Source organism: Conger conger, chromosome 6, assembly GCF_963514075.1.
Source record: "Conger conger chromosome 6, fConCon1.1, whole genome shotgun sequence".
NCBI lineage: Eukaryota > Metazoa > Chordata > Actinopteri > Anguilliformes > Congridae > Conger > Conger conger.
This window is the reverse complement of record NC_083765.1, coordinates 40,453,100-40,469,938: the sequence shown is the minus strand read 5'-3', so window position 1 is coordinate 40,469,938 and position 16,839 is coordinate 40,453,100. Positions and strand designations below refer to the sequence as shown.

Below are 16,839 nucleotides of genomic sequence, written 5' to 3'. Positions count from 1 at the left end.
ACAATCACACACAAACATGCGCACACACACACACAATCACACACAAACATGCGCACACACACACAATCACACACAAACATGCGCACACACACACAATCACACACACTTGCACACACACACACGCATACGCACACACACACACACACACACACACACAATCACACACACACATGTTCACACACACATGCACACACACACGCACACACATGCACACACACACAAGCACACGCACACACACACAATCACACACACACATTTCAGTGAGTTCTGGGCATTGGCGCTGCATATCTGGGTCACATTGTAAAACCGAAGTGGGCTGCAGACAGTTTTAATTCGCGACACAGGCCGGGGGGGCCAGCCTGACTCCGTCCTTCCAGCAGATACTGCGCCTTTCCCTGCTACTGCGCATCGTCTCTCCCCCTGACAGCCCGGACGCCTCATTCCTGTCCCTCCACTCTCTCATGTCCTGTTCTCCATGTGTCACAGAAAGAGATGGAGTGAGAAAGAGGAAGAGAGAGAGAACCGGTGGGGCTGTGAGTCATACTTTCATTATCGGCGAACAGAACCGTTATTATTTCCCATTTTCCCTGGCAGGTCCTCTAGTCCCCGGTGTCTTACGAAGCTGTCATTGTGAGATACGTTAAGGAAATATTCAAACCAACCAGGAGAAGGAGGGCGTATAGGCAGAGAAGTGCAAATAACAGCTCGCAGATCAGGCATCGGGACGAACAAAGTGCTCTGACACGACGGGGAGCTGTTTTTAGCACACACACACACACACACACACACGGTGCCTGAAACGTAGCAGGAAATCAAAATCTACATTGTCTTATTCCAGAGGTTGTAGCACCAAACTGTAATCCAAAAGCGAAGCATTGACTTCCTGTAGAGACGTGCAGAAAACAACAACAGGGCATTCAAGTCCAGGCTTGATAAAGTGCTATACTCCCATTATGTACTGTTATGTTCTTATGTTCTAGCTGGGCTGAATGGTCGGTTTTCTTCATTATGTGTTCTTATGTTCTAGAGGGACTGAATGGCCTATTTCCTCATTATGTGCTATTTTGTTGTGTAATACAGTTACACGTTGTGTTTAACAGTGGTCTCTCAGAGCAGTAGTATTGCACTGTGCCCAACTGCCCTGAGGTTCTGCAGTGATTTATTAGGTGCGCAACAAAATGGTTCCTGTTCAATACTGTAAGCTTTGAGTCCATTTTTCACTGATGTGGTACATTTTTCACAGATAGTCATAGAATACATTTTACGCTGGTAGAATACATTTTACATTGAAAGATTTTTTGAAATGTATTTAATGTTTACTTGAATAGGGGCAATGCATAGCATAGCATCATTACTGCAAGTTTACATCAGGTTCTTGTCACGAATGTTATGCATACAGAGATTATAGCTAGAACGTATTGCTAGTTTCCAACTCGGAACGTTCCAGCGACGGGAGCTGAGGATGCTGCCCTGAGTAATAAGCGTGGGTAAAAGGTCTGTTCCTCTGGCTGTAATGAAGCCTGAAAGCTCTGATGAAGAGGGTTTTGATGTGTCTCCGCTTTAGATGATTGTTTTTGTGCTTCTGTTTTCCAGCCGATGTTGATGCTTGTGAACGGTAGTTTTGATATGGGAATGAGTCAGAAAGGATTCACGCTTCTGACATTTGTCCCGATTTGACACCGTCGCTTATGAACAGCGATCAGAGACAACGTGGCTTGGTTTTTCTGCTCCGGCCTTTTGGATTAGCTCTGCTCCACTGTCCACCACCGAGGCTATGTGTGGCTGTGTGAAAGTTCCTGTTGGACTGTTTACATTCTGGGTTAGCAATGGCTAGTTATAGCAAGCAATTTTGGGCTATTTCTGGGGCTTAAGAATGCAAAATGCCAATTATTGTAAGAAAATTTTCTGATGGTTCATGGAGGACTCAGGGTTTCTGTTTGACCATGTTGGCAAGAGCAAGTCACAACTCGCCCAGTTTGTGCTTTATCTGAAATCCCGATTTCCCCGACTTGATCATCTGACATTATAAGGTGTTCATGTGGGCATTTCCAATTGCAAGTCGGGAGAGTGAGAGAGAGAGAGAACGGGGTGAAGGCCCTTGGGCATTTTGTGCTTTAAGGGCCTTGGATCAAGGGCCCAATGGCAGGGTTCTTTTTTCATTTCGGGACCCGACTTCATCTCTCCAGATACAGGCCAGCATCCCTATATGCCGACCGGGGGCTCGAACCAGCAACTCTACAGTTGCCTGTCGATTGCCCTACCTGAGGCTACCCTGTCGCCCTGACCAGCTGTTCTTAGTGTGGACTGTACCACTGGGAGGGGTGGATGGATGTGCCAGCGGGTTTGTGACATAAGTGGAGCGCTCCGTGGTTCTGACCATGGCAACATGCGTTTCCATGGCGGTTCCTCCGTAGCTACAGACAGTTTCACAGTAGGGGGTCTTGGGGGGGGCTGGGGGGGGCACAGTCAGAAGGATGCTGACACACATTCACACGAGAGTATGAATCTTATACAGAGCAACTTCCACTTACAACGAGAAGACAAGTGCTGAAAGCAGCTGAAAACCGAGAGGTGGGAGGTAAATACTGAGAAACCACAAATGTAAAAGCCCAGTGAAGACTGTGAGGGGCTTAAATCGATGCCAGACTGAAACCAGTCAGAACATCAGTCTGATGGTCAAAGAGACAGACAAAACAACAAACAGACAGACAGACAGTCTCACAGACATACAGAGAGAGACAGACTCACAAACAGACAGACAGTCTCACAGACATACAGACAGAGACAGACTCACAAACAGACAGACAGACAGTCTCACAGACATACAGACTGAGACAAACTCGCAGACAGACATACAGACTCACAGACAAACAGACAGTTTCACACACTCTCACCCACATCTCTCCTTCCATTAGAGGAATCTTGTAAACGTGTCAAAGTCTGATTTCAGAATGTATTATCCAATTACTCTCCTCTCCTCTCCATTTTATCATTGTTAAACAGACATGTTCCTCAACCTCACTTCATTCATCTTTAACTTAAATTCTGTTCAGTATGAGGATTCTATTACAAATATTTGAGTTATAAATTATCATGCTACTAAAATGAAACAAGCACATTATTTTAACCGATGACAATACTGCTTGCTAAGATATCACAAGTGATCTGAATAATCACACTGATATGAATATTGATATAGATGAATGTGCTGTATGGATCAGAGGATAAAGTGCCTTATATTGCCATACATGACTGTGTATAGACACATCTCCTCATGCGTATTTTCTCTGGACTTAATCCATGAGAATCAAACCGTTATGTGACCACGACTTTGAGAATTGCAACGATTCCCCGTTTGCTGACCGCATGGTCGTATTCTGTCACCCTACTCCAAAGCTCTTTTGGACCCATCTCTGCAGTGAAACCCCCTTCCCCTTTGTTGTAATATTTTTGTTAATGCTTCATTTTACAGCCTGTTAATTACCTCATACGTATTTACTGGTTGCACAGCTACTTACAATTATTCGGCAACTACTTTGATTTAGTACTATGAAGTGAAGTCAGTAAGTACTATATGTACAGTAAGCACAATGTAAATACGTTTTACAGCCCATTTCATCGTAATTACCTCTGAAATCTAAATAGTTACCAGAGTAAACAGTAGGTAATAAAGATTTATCGCATTTCCTCGTTCTTTTCACTCAAGTGGTCCACGATGTCCTTCCATCTCTTGTGCAGTGGTTTCCGTGACATCACAAACCATGTGACAGTCTCTTCTTCTGTGGTGTAATCCTGTGTCTTGTGTCCCGGTTGTACGACGTGTTTTCACACCCTGTCCCTGTCTCTCTTTCCTTGTCTCATTATTATTCTCCCTCCGTGAAGAGTCCGGGCCCAGGGGAGGATGGGACCAGGTTGACGGTAGGTGCTGCTGCATCTGACCTGTAGCTGTTTGTCTGCTGTACATGTGTGTGTGTGTCCCTCTCTGCTTATATCTGCACCTGCATTGCCACCACCCTAACCCAACTGCACATACATACACTCCACACTCACACACATACACATACACAGACATACACACGTGCACACATACATACACACACATGCACTCCTTACTCATACTCACACACTTACATAGACATACATGCATACACACTGGCAACACATGCTCATACTCACATACACACAAACACATGCATGCACACGCATGCAAAAGCATGCAGATACACACAGATACAAACAAAGACACACACCAGCAATACTCTGCATTCAGTGTACAATTAGAGGAAATACCTGTGTGTCCATGACAAAAACTGTTCACTACTCAAGTACTGAAGATGAGGGGATGGCTTGTCATATCTACTTACTGAAAATGTGTCACAGACTAGATGTGCTAATGTTGCCTCAGTTTTACCCTTTTAGCTCACAATTGATTGGGTAGATAGTAAGTCAAGGAAGGAAAGGAAGTGATCTGATGTGATCTGATGTGACCTCTCTTAGCACTGTCCTTCGCTGGCCACAGTGGTCATGGCTGACAGTGAAACAGTGATGCAATATAAGATGGTTGGGAAGGCGGGGCTAATCCTACGCCCCTCCTCGTCCTGCAGACCAAGCCCCGCCTCCAGAGAGGTGGGAGTTCCGCCTCCCTCCACAACACCCTGATGAGGAACAGCATCTTTCAGTTGATGATCCACACACTGGACCCGCTCAGCGAAGGTAAGGAAGAGAAGTCCACACTCTTTTAATGTATGCGGTTACAATCGTGCAGTTAGAATGTTTTCAACTGAACATTCAATGCTGATGATGTAATCATCACTACTGGTGACTGAAAGCAGAGAACACCGATTTGAGAATAATAAAAAAACTCTCTCTCTCTCTCTCGCTCTCTAATCTGGGACACCAGGGGAGCAGAAACATTAATCTATAATCAATTAGTTAATAACCATCAGGTAGAAAGAAGAGCAGCAGGATTACTGGTCCCCAGGATCATATTTCAGTGTCCCTATGGTGTTGGCTCTCTCTTACGTGTGCGTGTCCTGGGAATGCACGGCTATGTCTAAAAATTTATTTTTTGGACATTGTCTGTGGAAACACACACATGAATACACAGGCATATACACACACACGCCCATACACACACACGCGCACGCACACGCACACACATGCAAGCCCAGACACACACACACTCGACGCACGTATGCATGCAAGCACGCATACATACGTGCCAGGAATGTCAGGGTGTGTATAAAAGGCACATTTACGGAGAATATCTAAGCGGCACAAAAGAAGCATTTTTGCCACTGTGAAAACGTTTCCACAGTAACTGATTACACAATTTACCCTGGGTAAAGTCGCACAGCGTGATGCCCAAGCCCGGACCAGAATTCAGAGAAAATGTTCCTGTTGCGTTTTTATTCAGAAAAAGCAGCTTATTTAAAAAAAAAAAAGACAACAACACACATTTATGCAACCTATCAACAGAGAAAACAAAAATCCGATGAATCTATATTATTTGATGCAACAAGAGAAATCTTTCCCCTAAACGATTTGAAACAAAGCAGAACCTGCTAGTCAGTGTAGAGTTCGACTAATACAAGCTCCGAGGTAAACACACACAAACGGGGGGGAAAAGGCAGTCTATTGTAGCAGCAATCGCTGCTAGTTTCCCTTCTGCTCACGGCCAGCTTATTTTGCTGTGAGACGGCAGCTTGCCTGGAGCCCGTGGTGTAGATGGTAAACGCTCTGAAAACACGGCGCGGAAATCTCAGACAGCCTGCTGCTGGCTCCGCGCTTCACGCTCCGCGCACCCCGCTTGCGGTGGAAAATGTGCCTTAATCTGCGCGGCGGAGTGTTTGTGTTCGCGGCGGGGTCCGCGGTCGTTACAGACGCGCCTGAGGCTCGCGGCCCTGCCTCGGCTGTCTTCCTTAAGCCTGCGAAGGAGAGAGAGCGCGAGTCTTATAGTTCAGTTTTGACGCAAGAATTAAATCGGATTAAAGGAAACGAGTCATCCCCTACCGGCGTGACTGGATCCGTTCGGATTAAATACGGTGAATCGGGAATAACGTCCCGTGGAAAATCGTATCATGGGTTGAATCATTTGAGAAATGGTGCTGTTGTGATATTACAGTAGGTGTGTCATTATCAGTATGAATATCAACACACAAGGACCACTTTATGAGATAGACCTGCACATCTGCTTGTTAATGCAAATATATAATCAGCCAATCATCTGGCAGTAAGTAAATGGACAAAAGCATGTTTACATAGCCAAGAGGTACAGCAATTGTTCAGACCAAACATCAGAATTGGGAAGAAATGTGACTTTGTCAAAGTGACTTTGACTGTGGAATGATTGTTTGTGCTAGACGGGGTGGTTTGTGTAAAACCTGCTGATCTCATGGGATTTTCACACAAAACAGTCCCTGGAGTTTGCAGGGAATGGTGAAAAAAATACATCCAATGAGCGGCTAGTTCAAGCTGACAGGAAAGCGACAGTAACTCAAATAACCATGCGTTACAACAGTGGTATGCAGAAGACCTAGCTTGAAGGGGGTGGGCTACAGCAGTAGAAAAAAAAACAAAAAAAACAAATAAAGTGGTAATTGGGTTTATCTTGTTGGCAGTGTGATAATATTAAGTGTGACTTTTTTAACCAAACAGATGTGCACTGTTCTCGCCCCTGCAAAGTCCTCAAATGCATATTTTATCAGGCTTGGAACAGTTAAAGTGTTAAAATGTGAACCTGTATTTACATTCTGTCAGCACTGAGTGAGAACGTGTCTGGTGATGTGGCTGACATTTGCCTGTCTGCAGCATGCAAATAAACAAACTCATTAAAAGGCTTCAAAGGAAATGAGATCAGAACAGACCCAGAGCAGTCGCACAGCAGACTGCGGGAGAACAGTTTTTGAGTCACGCTCCTAAGCCAAACTCAAAACATTAGCATAGGGGGACAGCTACGCTCCTTAGACAAACTCAAAACGTTAGCATAGGAGGGCAGCTACGCTCCTTAGCCAAACTCAATCTGACGCAGTTTTTCCAGCCTTCTGTAAAATTAAGCACTGCGTGATGGTACTGCCTTTACAGGCGCTGAGTCACAGTTTTTAATTCTACATTCTAGTATCAGGTGGAAAAGTGTTTAACATGTTAACACCTAAACAGCTCTAAGCCTGATGGAGTATGCGTTCGAGAAATTTGCAGGAGCTAAAATCGTGGGTGGCACATCTGTTTGGTTAACAAAGTCACACTTATCAGTATCACACATTGCATGTGCTACCAACAAGTCTGATTTACACTGAGAATATTAATGTGACATTAATCATTTTTTCATAAGCGCTGCTAGATACCTCACACACACACATACACGCAGACAGACACACACTGCCGCTCCAAAGGGGGAATATGCCTGTTTTGAATAAAAACATAGTCACGAATGAAAAAAAGAACACACACAAAAAACTGCCAACATGATTGTAGCCCCAAGTTTACTACACTGTGGTCATGGCTGAGTACTTTAACAGACTCCAGTATACTGCAGATGAGATTGGGGAGGACCTTTAACAGATTCCAGTATACTACAGATGAGATGGCTGAACACTTAAACAGTATCCAATAGAGTACAGATGAGATGGCTGAACACTTAAACAGTATCCAATAGAGTACAGATGAGATGGCTGAACACTTAAACAGTATCCAATAGAGTACAGATGAGATGGCTGAACACTTAAACAGTATCCAATAGAGTACAGATGAGATGGCTGAACACTTAAACAGTATCCAATATAGTACAGATGAGATGGCTGAACACTTAAACAGTATCCAATAGAGTTCAGATGAGATGGCTGAACACTTAAACAGTATCCAATAGAGTACAGATGAGATGGCTGAACACTTAAACAGTATCCAATATAGTACAGATGAGATGGCTGAGTACTTTAACAGACTCCAGTATACTGCAGATGAGATACGATGTAATGAGTCTCATGAGAGTGGACATGTGAGAGCAGGTGTTTGCTTTCAAGTGCACTTAGCCTACAGTGAATTCGGCTGGAGTGTGAAATGGAGCCATCCGCCCCAGAGAGAGGCCCGCTTGTTTATTGCTGTAGAATGTGTCTCTAACAGAGGCCAGATATGTAGGCGTGCAGGGCTCTTATGCGCTAAGTGTATGTGAGAATGTAATCCCGCTATTAACATGATTCATCTTCCCCCAGACAGTCAGGGCCCTGACAACAAAACTGCTCTTTTAACGCATGAGGACCCTTCCGTGTGGGTGTTAAGCCACGGTGCTGAAAGGCCACTCTTTGCCACTTTAAAAGGTTTCAGTGCTAATCTACTGCTTTTAATGTCAGGATGTGCTCATCTTTCCATGGAAACAAGTCTGTTGTCATATAAATGACGTCTTTGTTTTTCCAAAATCTTTTAGAGCAGGGTTTGTTAACATTTTGCATGTTTTTACTGTGTGGGCGGCACGGATGGTGCAGTGGGTAGTACTGCCGCCTCACAGCAAGGAGGTCCTGGGTTCGAATCCCCGTCGGCCAGGGCCTCTCTGTGTGGAGTTTGTATGTTCTCCCCGTGTCTGCGTGGGTTTCCTCCGGGTACTCCGGTTTCCTCCCACAGTCCAAAGACATGCAGGTTAGGCCGATTGGAGAGTCTAAAATTGCCCATAGGTATGAGTGTGTGAGTGAATGGTGTGTGTGCCCTGCGATGGACTGGCGACCTGTCCAGGGTGTATTCCTGCCTTTCGCCCAATGTATGCTGGGATAGGCTCCAGCCCCCCTGCGACCCTGTTCAGGATAAGCGGGTTCAGATAATGGATGGATGGATGGATGGATGTTTTTACTGTGCTCTATAGCAGTATTTCTCAACTCCAGTTGTCGGGACCCACTTGCCAGAAGGTTTTTATTGATTTAACTAATCAAAGGCATTTATTTTGTGTGGTTTGATTGGTTCAGTCATTAAATCAGGAGTGTGAGTTCCTGGTTACAACAAAAACCTTCTGGCAAGTGGGTCCCAAGGACTGGAGTTGAGAAACTGCTCTATGGTAAACACTAGTTTAGGCAACTTTTCTCTTGGGCATTGTTGATACTAAATTATAAAAGTAAACGTGTAACCCTGCAAAATCAAGGACCTCATAAGGTAATGCAAACCGTCACAATTTGCAACTTTCAGGATTACTAGCCAATTCCGTTCCCTGCTGAGAAATGATTCGAGTTTAATCTGGTGAATCAGATCTCACTTATGTACTGTTTTTACCAGTGTTTAGGTTACAAGCGTACAAGTCAAATACAGATAATGATGCAATCTTTCTGTGGGCATTCACAAGAAGCAGTGATTTCCCGGCTTACTACAGCTCTTATCTCCTCTGTTTTCTTTCCTTCTTTCCCTCTGCACATCATTTTACTCATCCCTTCTCTGAAACTTCCTCAGAATTTGCAGATTCTGGTGAGTTGAAGCCGTCCGCCGGTGTGAGTGCGTTCATTCATGCTCCGAGCCTGAAAAAAGCTGCCCATTGTCATCGCAGCTTGACAAAACGTGGCTTTTTGTCATCGCCTCTTTTGGGTCAGATCCAGCTGGCATTCCCAGCCCTGCCTCTGGTGGAAGCAGGTCCCGGATCAGCCGGGAATATCGCTCCCGCTCCCGCTCCTGCTCCCACTCTCGCTCTCGCTCTCGCTCCCATTGTGCCGTGTAGCTCCATGGCGTCACTGTGTGTTGTGCGTCATGCTCCAGTCGCTGTGCTGGGACCAATGGCGTCGCTGTCGTTCTCTCCTGGTGTGTGCAGAGCCTTCTGCACTGGGAGCGTCTCCACGGCAACACAAACCAGCCTGGGGCAGCCTGCAGCCTGGTGGCTAAGGTGCATGACTGCAACCTGGAAGGTTTGTGGTCCAAGCCCTGGTGTAGCCTCAAAAAGATCCATGCAGCTGTTGGGCCCTTGAGCAAGGCTCTTAACCCCACATTGCTCCTGGGGGGATTATCCCCTGCTTAGCCTAATCAACTGTAAGTTGCTTTGGATAAAGGCAAATTATTATTGTTATGATAACCAAACAGAGCCTCTACCACCAGCTACCCTGGTGCAGTCTGGACTCCACCTCCTTCTGCAGTCAAGCCCACAGCCACGCCCATCTCTCAGTCCAATCCGCTACGCAAATCACTCACATCTGTGTTTCTCCAGCTTCTGTTTCTGTTTATGAGTGTGTGTGTGTTCCTGTTAATGAGTGTGTATGTGTGTGTGTGCATGTTCAAGTTTGTGTGTGTGTGTCTGACTCTGGCTCAGTGGGTATGAGGAGAGGAATATCACTCCCGCTGTGAGGAGAGGTGGCAGTGGGTGGGGAAGTAGAGTGTGTGGGCGACAGGTCCCTGGGGAGTGGGGGACTGGGGCCACATTTCAGTGTGCTTTACCAAAGAAACTCAGGCCCCTAGTTCGATGGTCAAAGCACACGAGGATAAAAAGCACTGGGTTATCTGCAGCAATTGCTCAATTGTGATTTTATATTAATTGTATAGCCATTTGGAATGTAAGACTTATAGCCATATAACTGTTCCATTCTACTGGTGTGATTTTGACACTACATAATATAACGTTTTTTGAAAAAGAAAGGACCACAGCAATAATTCCCGGTGTGATATGTGCGAGTGTGATCGCTGGAAACCCACCTGCCTTTACGAATAAGAAGCAGCACTCTCAGCACTGGCTGCCACTAGACCGCCAGGGAGACCTGTAGACTGTTTGCTGTGGTGCTGCGTGATTTTGGAGTGAATGTAAAACACGCCACCCACGCCAACTTCACCGCCCTGCTGTAACCTCTCAGTACACTCTCAGAAATAGTGACAGTGGAGGTACATTTTTGTTCTTCGTGGATCAAATTTCCCAAATGTATCCTCTTTGGGTACAAATGAGTACATTTCCCAAGCGAAAAAGGTATTAATGCATTATATATTGCTGACTACAGTTTCATGTACAAATGGATAGGTAGAATTATGTACCAATGCTGGAGACCCCAGAAATCTGCAGGATATAAGAACTTTAAGAATAGTTCATCCAGGGCAGACAAATTCAGAAAGTGTCTCACTATTAACCTTCAATAATCATACAAATACAAATATCTAAATACAAATACAAAGACATTGCATTTAAAGACAATTCATTCATTTCTTTTTTTCTGCCTTATGGGTTCTTTTTATTTTTAACTGAAATTACGGTGTGACTGCGTAAGATATGCATTCTCTCTCACCCATCCCATTGCAAAAATGCGGATAGTGATTTTTATTTTCCATGCTGTCCCGTGTGACCCGAACCTTCTCTGAGAATGTTCTGCAAATGGACAGGGCCGTTACAGTAGAGCAGCCCTGATTAACAACGCACAGGCTCATCCAGCGTAATGGAGAGAGACAGCAATGCGCTCTCCAGACACTTCTCTCTGGAGTCAGTCTTGGAAGTTGGGGTGGGGGGGTGGGTTGTTATGTAATCTGGCAGCCCTGGGCAAGCTAATTTAGAGAAGTTGGACAGCTCAGCGTGCGCTGCGACAGGCTGTCCACAGAGAGATTAATTGGAAACGGCGTGATGATTGCTCCGGCCATTGAACACGAGTAGACGAGTGCTACCCGTTCGTCAAGGAAAGAGGATAATAAAATTAAATCAATAGATAAATAAATAATTGTCCCCCCAGCACACTGTGGATTTTGCCACATGACAGTGAGGGGGAAACAAGAGAGCTGTGACCTGTGCCAGACTCTGAGAATCCTCTCAGGGTGTCTAGACGCAGATGCCACTCCCTGTGGGATTGGTTCCTGGGGTCAAGCCATGCCGATACCCCCTCTCCCCCTCCTTCTCCCTCTCCCATCCCCTCTCCTCCTCTACCCCCTTCAACTTCGCCGATGACCTCTCCCACTGACTGTGACCTTTAACCTTGGGGTCAACCCGGGCTGCCAGTCTTCAAGAGTGACACGGACACTCTTAGCCCGTTGCTATTTACTAGCTGTTTCGAAACATAGCTTGAGCTGGTCAAACCATGTCAAGCAGGGAGCTGGTCTGAACTGTTCAAGCAGCTAAGCCATGTTGAAAATAATTTTTTCAACAGGAATGCCCCCCCCCCCCCGGTTTGATAAATGAGTCCAGCTTCAGGGTTTTTTTGTTTAATGCTTGTCAGTTAGTTTGTTTGTTTCTCACTCCTCAGTGTTATGTAGGCTGTCCTCGTGACTGTACAGAGCCGTGTTGATGATTTTTCCCTACTGACGCAGTTACTGGAAATCTCATAACAAACAAAGCTTTGTTTGGGAGGTATTAAGAAGATGGACTATACTCAAAATATATTATATATTTTATCTATAAAATATATTATCCAAATATCCTAACACTGAACAATACCAGGGCACATTTTTGTTTATAAATTTTTATGTCTCCCTTATGTATCCAGGGAGACCCAGTGAGACCTAGGTCTCTTTTTATAAGAGCCAAAAAACAACACAAAAAAGAAAAAAGGACTAATTCACCGAAGAGAAACACACATTGAAAATAATCTTAGAAACATGCGCATTTATCGTAACTATGTCTGTCTGGAGGATTGTAATGTTGTTTTGAAGTCACCCATTAACTCAAATTCTGCCACTTTAAGATATTGCAATAATTACACCGCTATGCAAATATACTGATTTGCAGAAAATGGCCGATGTGTCATTCTGATGAACACTGCAAGTGTACACAAAGGACTAATGATTTAAATTGATAAGAAATTTGATCATGAGGGGTACTGCTTAGTGACCTGATATGTGTGTGTGGGAGTCTGATGTGTACCACGTTCTGCAGTAAAAACATGACATTATGGTATGGAAGCAAGGGTTCTAATGGGATTCAATTTATATAGTGCCTTCAATCTCACAGTGGTTTGGCGGTGTGTGTCAAAACCCGCCATGTCATACAACAGCACTCACCACACATCGGCTGAGGTGGAGACGGAGGACTTTTTGTCCTGAATTCTTTGTACAGCACGTTACAGAAAGCGGCTGTGTGGTATTCGGTACACAGTGCGGCCCGGCTCCTCTACCTCTTCCTCTCGGATAATTCACACGCCGTCGTTCTGGATGTGCGCGTGAGGGGAACCAGCGCATCTGTCAGAGCTGGCTGTCTGAACAGGCACAGGATGTCACTCAACCCCACATCCTCGGTTATGAATCATAAAAAAGAGCAGCTGGATCCGTGTGTCAGACATGCGGTTATGCGGCTGGTTTGCCTCGTCAGAGTTGATGTGCTGAGCGTCTAGTTTTTTTTGCGGGCGCCTCCATTTTGATATCAGACACGTATGGAACCCTAGCTTGTGCATTGTGACATCAGACGTCGTGACTCACGAAACAGACAGCTGAAGCTTGGGGGGAGTGTACTTCCAGATGAAAAATACTGGCGCTAAAAATATCAGTGCAATGCAATGTCCCGGATTTAATTGTGCACTAATGGCTACTTTTATTCGGAAAGAAATTCATCTTCGCATCGCGCAGCATGCCTGGAACACCCGGCACAACAGATCCAGGTGTGCCCTGTAATGTCACGGGAAAGAGGAAACTGGGTTTTTCCTGCATGTTAAACCAAACGTAGGCCTTGTATCTTTTATCCTGATCATAATTAAAATCTGGAGAGTTATCAAAACTGCAAGGTGTGCTTGCGAATGGAGGATGTTGGTTAATTGAAATGTAGCTTGGTTTGGTTACTTTTTCACTTTGACAGAGTGTGAGTGAGAGAGAGAGAAAGAGTGTGAGAGATTGAAAGAGATGTACAAATGCTCTTTTCCCTATACTTTGTGCCATGTTGAGAGCTTGCTCTTCCTTTTCCCTCTGTATTCCTCCTGGTTACCTCGCCCCTCTCAATCCTTTCCCCCCCTCCCGCTGTGACGCTGTAGAACTTGGGACTTACGGAAAACTAAAATATTATCAGACAATGTCCGAGGAAGGTAAGAACACTGCTCTTCTCTTCACTTCAGCCCTTCATCGCTTCCCCCCCATTGCCAGTTTCCATTACCAATTCCCGTTCCCAATTCCTACTCACAATTCCCATTCCCAATTCTCATTTAGAATTCCAATTCCTACTCACAATTCCCATTCCCAATTCTCTTTCACAATTCCCATTCACAATTCCCATCCCCAGTTTCCATAACTATTCTGATCATCCGTTGATTTCCGGCTATTTTTTTCCTTTTTGGTCCATGTTTTTGAAGTCTTTGGCTTTGACCCAGTGTCCGATCTTTGTGAGATAAATGCATGCTAATCATTGGCTGCCGTGCTCATCTGTCCTCGCTGTTGGATCATCCTGCATCGCGGGCTGCCAAGCTGCTGGCATTGGCCGGATGTGTGATTGCAGTGGTCGAATTATAATCTCCTGTGTTTATTTTACATTCCATGGCCCATATGCTCTTAGTAAGCTCGTCATTTGCCTTGTTTTATCATTTTCAATGTGCCTAATTGCTCATTTGCATGTGTTCACTGTCCAGACACACACCCTGAAATGATAGATAGGTCTGGATAGATAGGTCTGATGAACCACAGTACAGGTGCAAAGATCTGATCTAGCCCAGTTGAGACAACTCATTTTGTGAAGTGCTCCTGCCTTAAACCTGTTCCTGTCTATTTGTCATACCACACATATTCACAAACTACAATCGGAGAGATCCCAGCTAATCCCATATGTATGGATTATTAAACTGGCATGTTGTATTATCAGATAGAAGACCGTAATATACAGTATAAATCCAGGTGATCGGAAAATAACTGAGACTGGCCGTTCACTGTCTTATTAACAGATAATCTAATGCTAGAAATCTTTGTAATACTTACAAATAATAGGCAATTTCTCAAGGTCTTGTGGGAATTGTAGTTATTCACAGCCTCTTAAAAAAAGTATTTGCTCATAAAAAGTGGTTGGCGTTGAGACATTTTGTTCAAGCATTGCAGGCCTTAATGTGCACGGAAAAGAGTCAATTAGCATCGGTGTCAGGTCATATTTACTCGACACTATAAATGAGCTGTGAACATGGAAACAGCACAAGTGATGTGCCGCACAGAGTCCTGGCGGACGCGGGACACAGGTGCGTTCAGGCTCCAGGCGTACCCCGGGAGGTTCTTTTTGCCGAAACGGAATGACTCATGGGCACGCGGAGCGGGCACAATGCAACAGCTCCGTTCCAATTCCGTCTCATTTCCATACCGCACCTTCTACAGATGCCGGCACAAAGGCGCTCTACGGGAAAACTGGAAATAGGAAAGCTCAAATTAGACTGGGCCTGGAACCACAAAACCCCAGCAAGAGAGATAAAACCATTACCCAGCGGGAAGAATCTTTTTTTTTTTTTTTTAATCTCCCTGTGGGATGAAATTGGTGATAGAGCAGGGAGCCTATCGTCTGCTGGTCGGCATAATTAGAGATAAGCTACATGGTGGTAGAGGTAGTGGGGAATGTACCAGAGCAAATGGAGGACGCTGACTGTATCCTGCCCAAATCATTTTAGCATTTGCTCGGCTAGACCCGTCATTACATTTCTGTTACCGTTCATTCTATCTTTACCAGCCGGCCCGATGTATAGCTGGTCCTGAGATTTCTTTCCATTCTGGACTTTTTTCGTGCCAGCGTTTCAGTGTTTTTCTTCCGACTGGGGAGTCCAATTTTCTATTGTCATTAAACTGTAAAGCAATTTTGTTACAGGGTCTCTGTAAAAAGCACTATGAAATTTACAGTTTGAATTGAATAGACCAACTGGTTGAGCAGAATATAGCTTGAGGTATTAAACTAGCTGCTAAAACAGACAGCCAAAGCTAAGACTAGGCTGTTACTGGACGGGGGTATTCCTAAACTGACGTATAAAATCGCATAATTCTGGAAGGGTTGAAACTGCCGTTACCGCTGTTCAGAAACAGATGTTTTGACCAGAGAGCAGCAGCCAAATTAATCATGGGATTTAAAGGCTAATCGCTCATGCCAAATTGCAGGTTGTTTTCTGAATAATGAGTTTCACTCCATGAAAAAAAGAAATTGTACCCATCTCAGTTTTGTGAAGACTGCCAAACTTGTAATAGCTTGATGTTGCATTTACTAAACGGAGGGTCCTTTGCTTTGATTAATTATTCTTCTGACATATGAACTTAAAATACAGCGATGTGTCAGTCACATTTAAGACTCATTCTCCAACACACACAGGAGATAAGAAGCTCTGCGGATGTAGGTGTAATTGTAACTCATCGTGCTTATGTATTTTGCATCACGTTACCAAGTGGAACATCATTAGTGACATACAGTAGGTGGGGTCACCCTTTCAGAACATGCACAAGCAGGCTTTCACTTATCATTCTCTCTCCTCGCTGTCTGTTTCACTTTCATCACATTCTGTCTTTTATCCTGTTTTTATATTTTTTCTGTTCACCTGAAAATGTTGTGTAATATCCATGATATGTATGATTCATACGTTTTTGCTATGTGTGCATCTCATACTGTGCCCATCACAAAACCCAGCCATTTGTCAGTTGTGCCATTTCCCTGTCGTATCAGAGTGCAGTTACAGTGCAGAATTTTTATTGAATAGACCAAACTCCCTGCTATGAGACCAATCTGTTCTGTTGTAGCTCAAGGACTTATTTCATAAATTGCTTGTGAAATTAATATCATAATGGACGACGAGAGTTTTCTCTGCTACATTTACTTTATAATACAATAATAAAGAAAATATTTGGAATTATTCCTGACCGTATAACATTTTATTAATGCATGAAGTGCTTTCTCTTTATGACATGTTTCTCTATGTTATGAATGATATCATTCAATTCAATTCTCAAAGCAGTCAAATAATTCATAAAGCCTAAATTAAAATGGTA

At 44.3% G+C, this 16,839-nt stretch overlaps 1 protein-coding gene across 1 annotated transcript in view; it reads left to right on the top strand.

Moving 5' to 3' along the window:
- LOC133131555 (sodium/potassium/calcium exchanger 2-like) overlaps positions 1–16,839 on the top strand; it is a gene marked incomplete at its 5' end in the record, with an annotated part of 51,591 nt that overhangs the window by 18,824 nt on the left and 15,928 nt on the right. The window contains 4 exons of the mRNA XM_061246929.1: positions 3,883–3,918; positions 4,605–4,713; positions 9,424–9,438; positions 13,881–13,931. Coding sequence (XP_061102913.1) covers positions 3,883–3,918; positions 4,605–4,713; positions 9,424–9,438; positions 13,881–13,931 — 211 coding nt within the window. The remainder of the gene's footprint in view (positions 1–3,882; positions 3,919–4,604; positions 4,714–9,423; positions 9,439–13,880; positions 13,932–16,839) is intronic.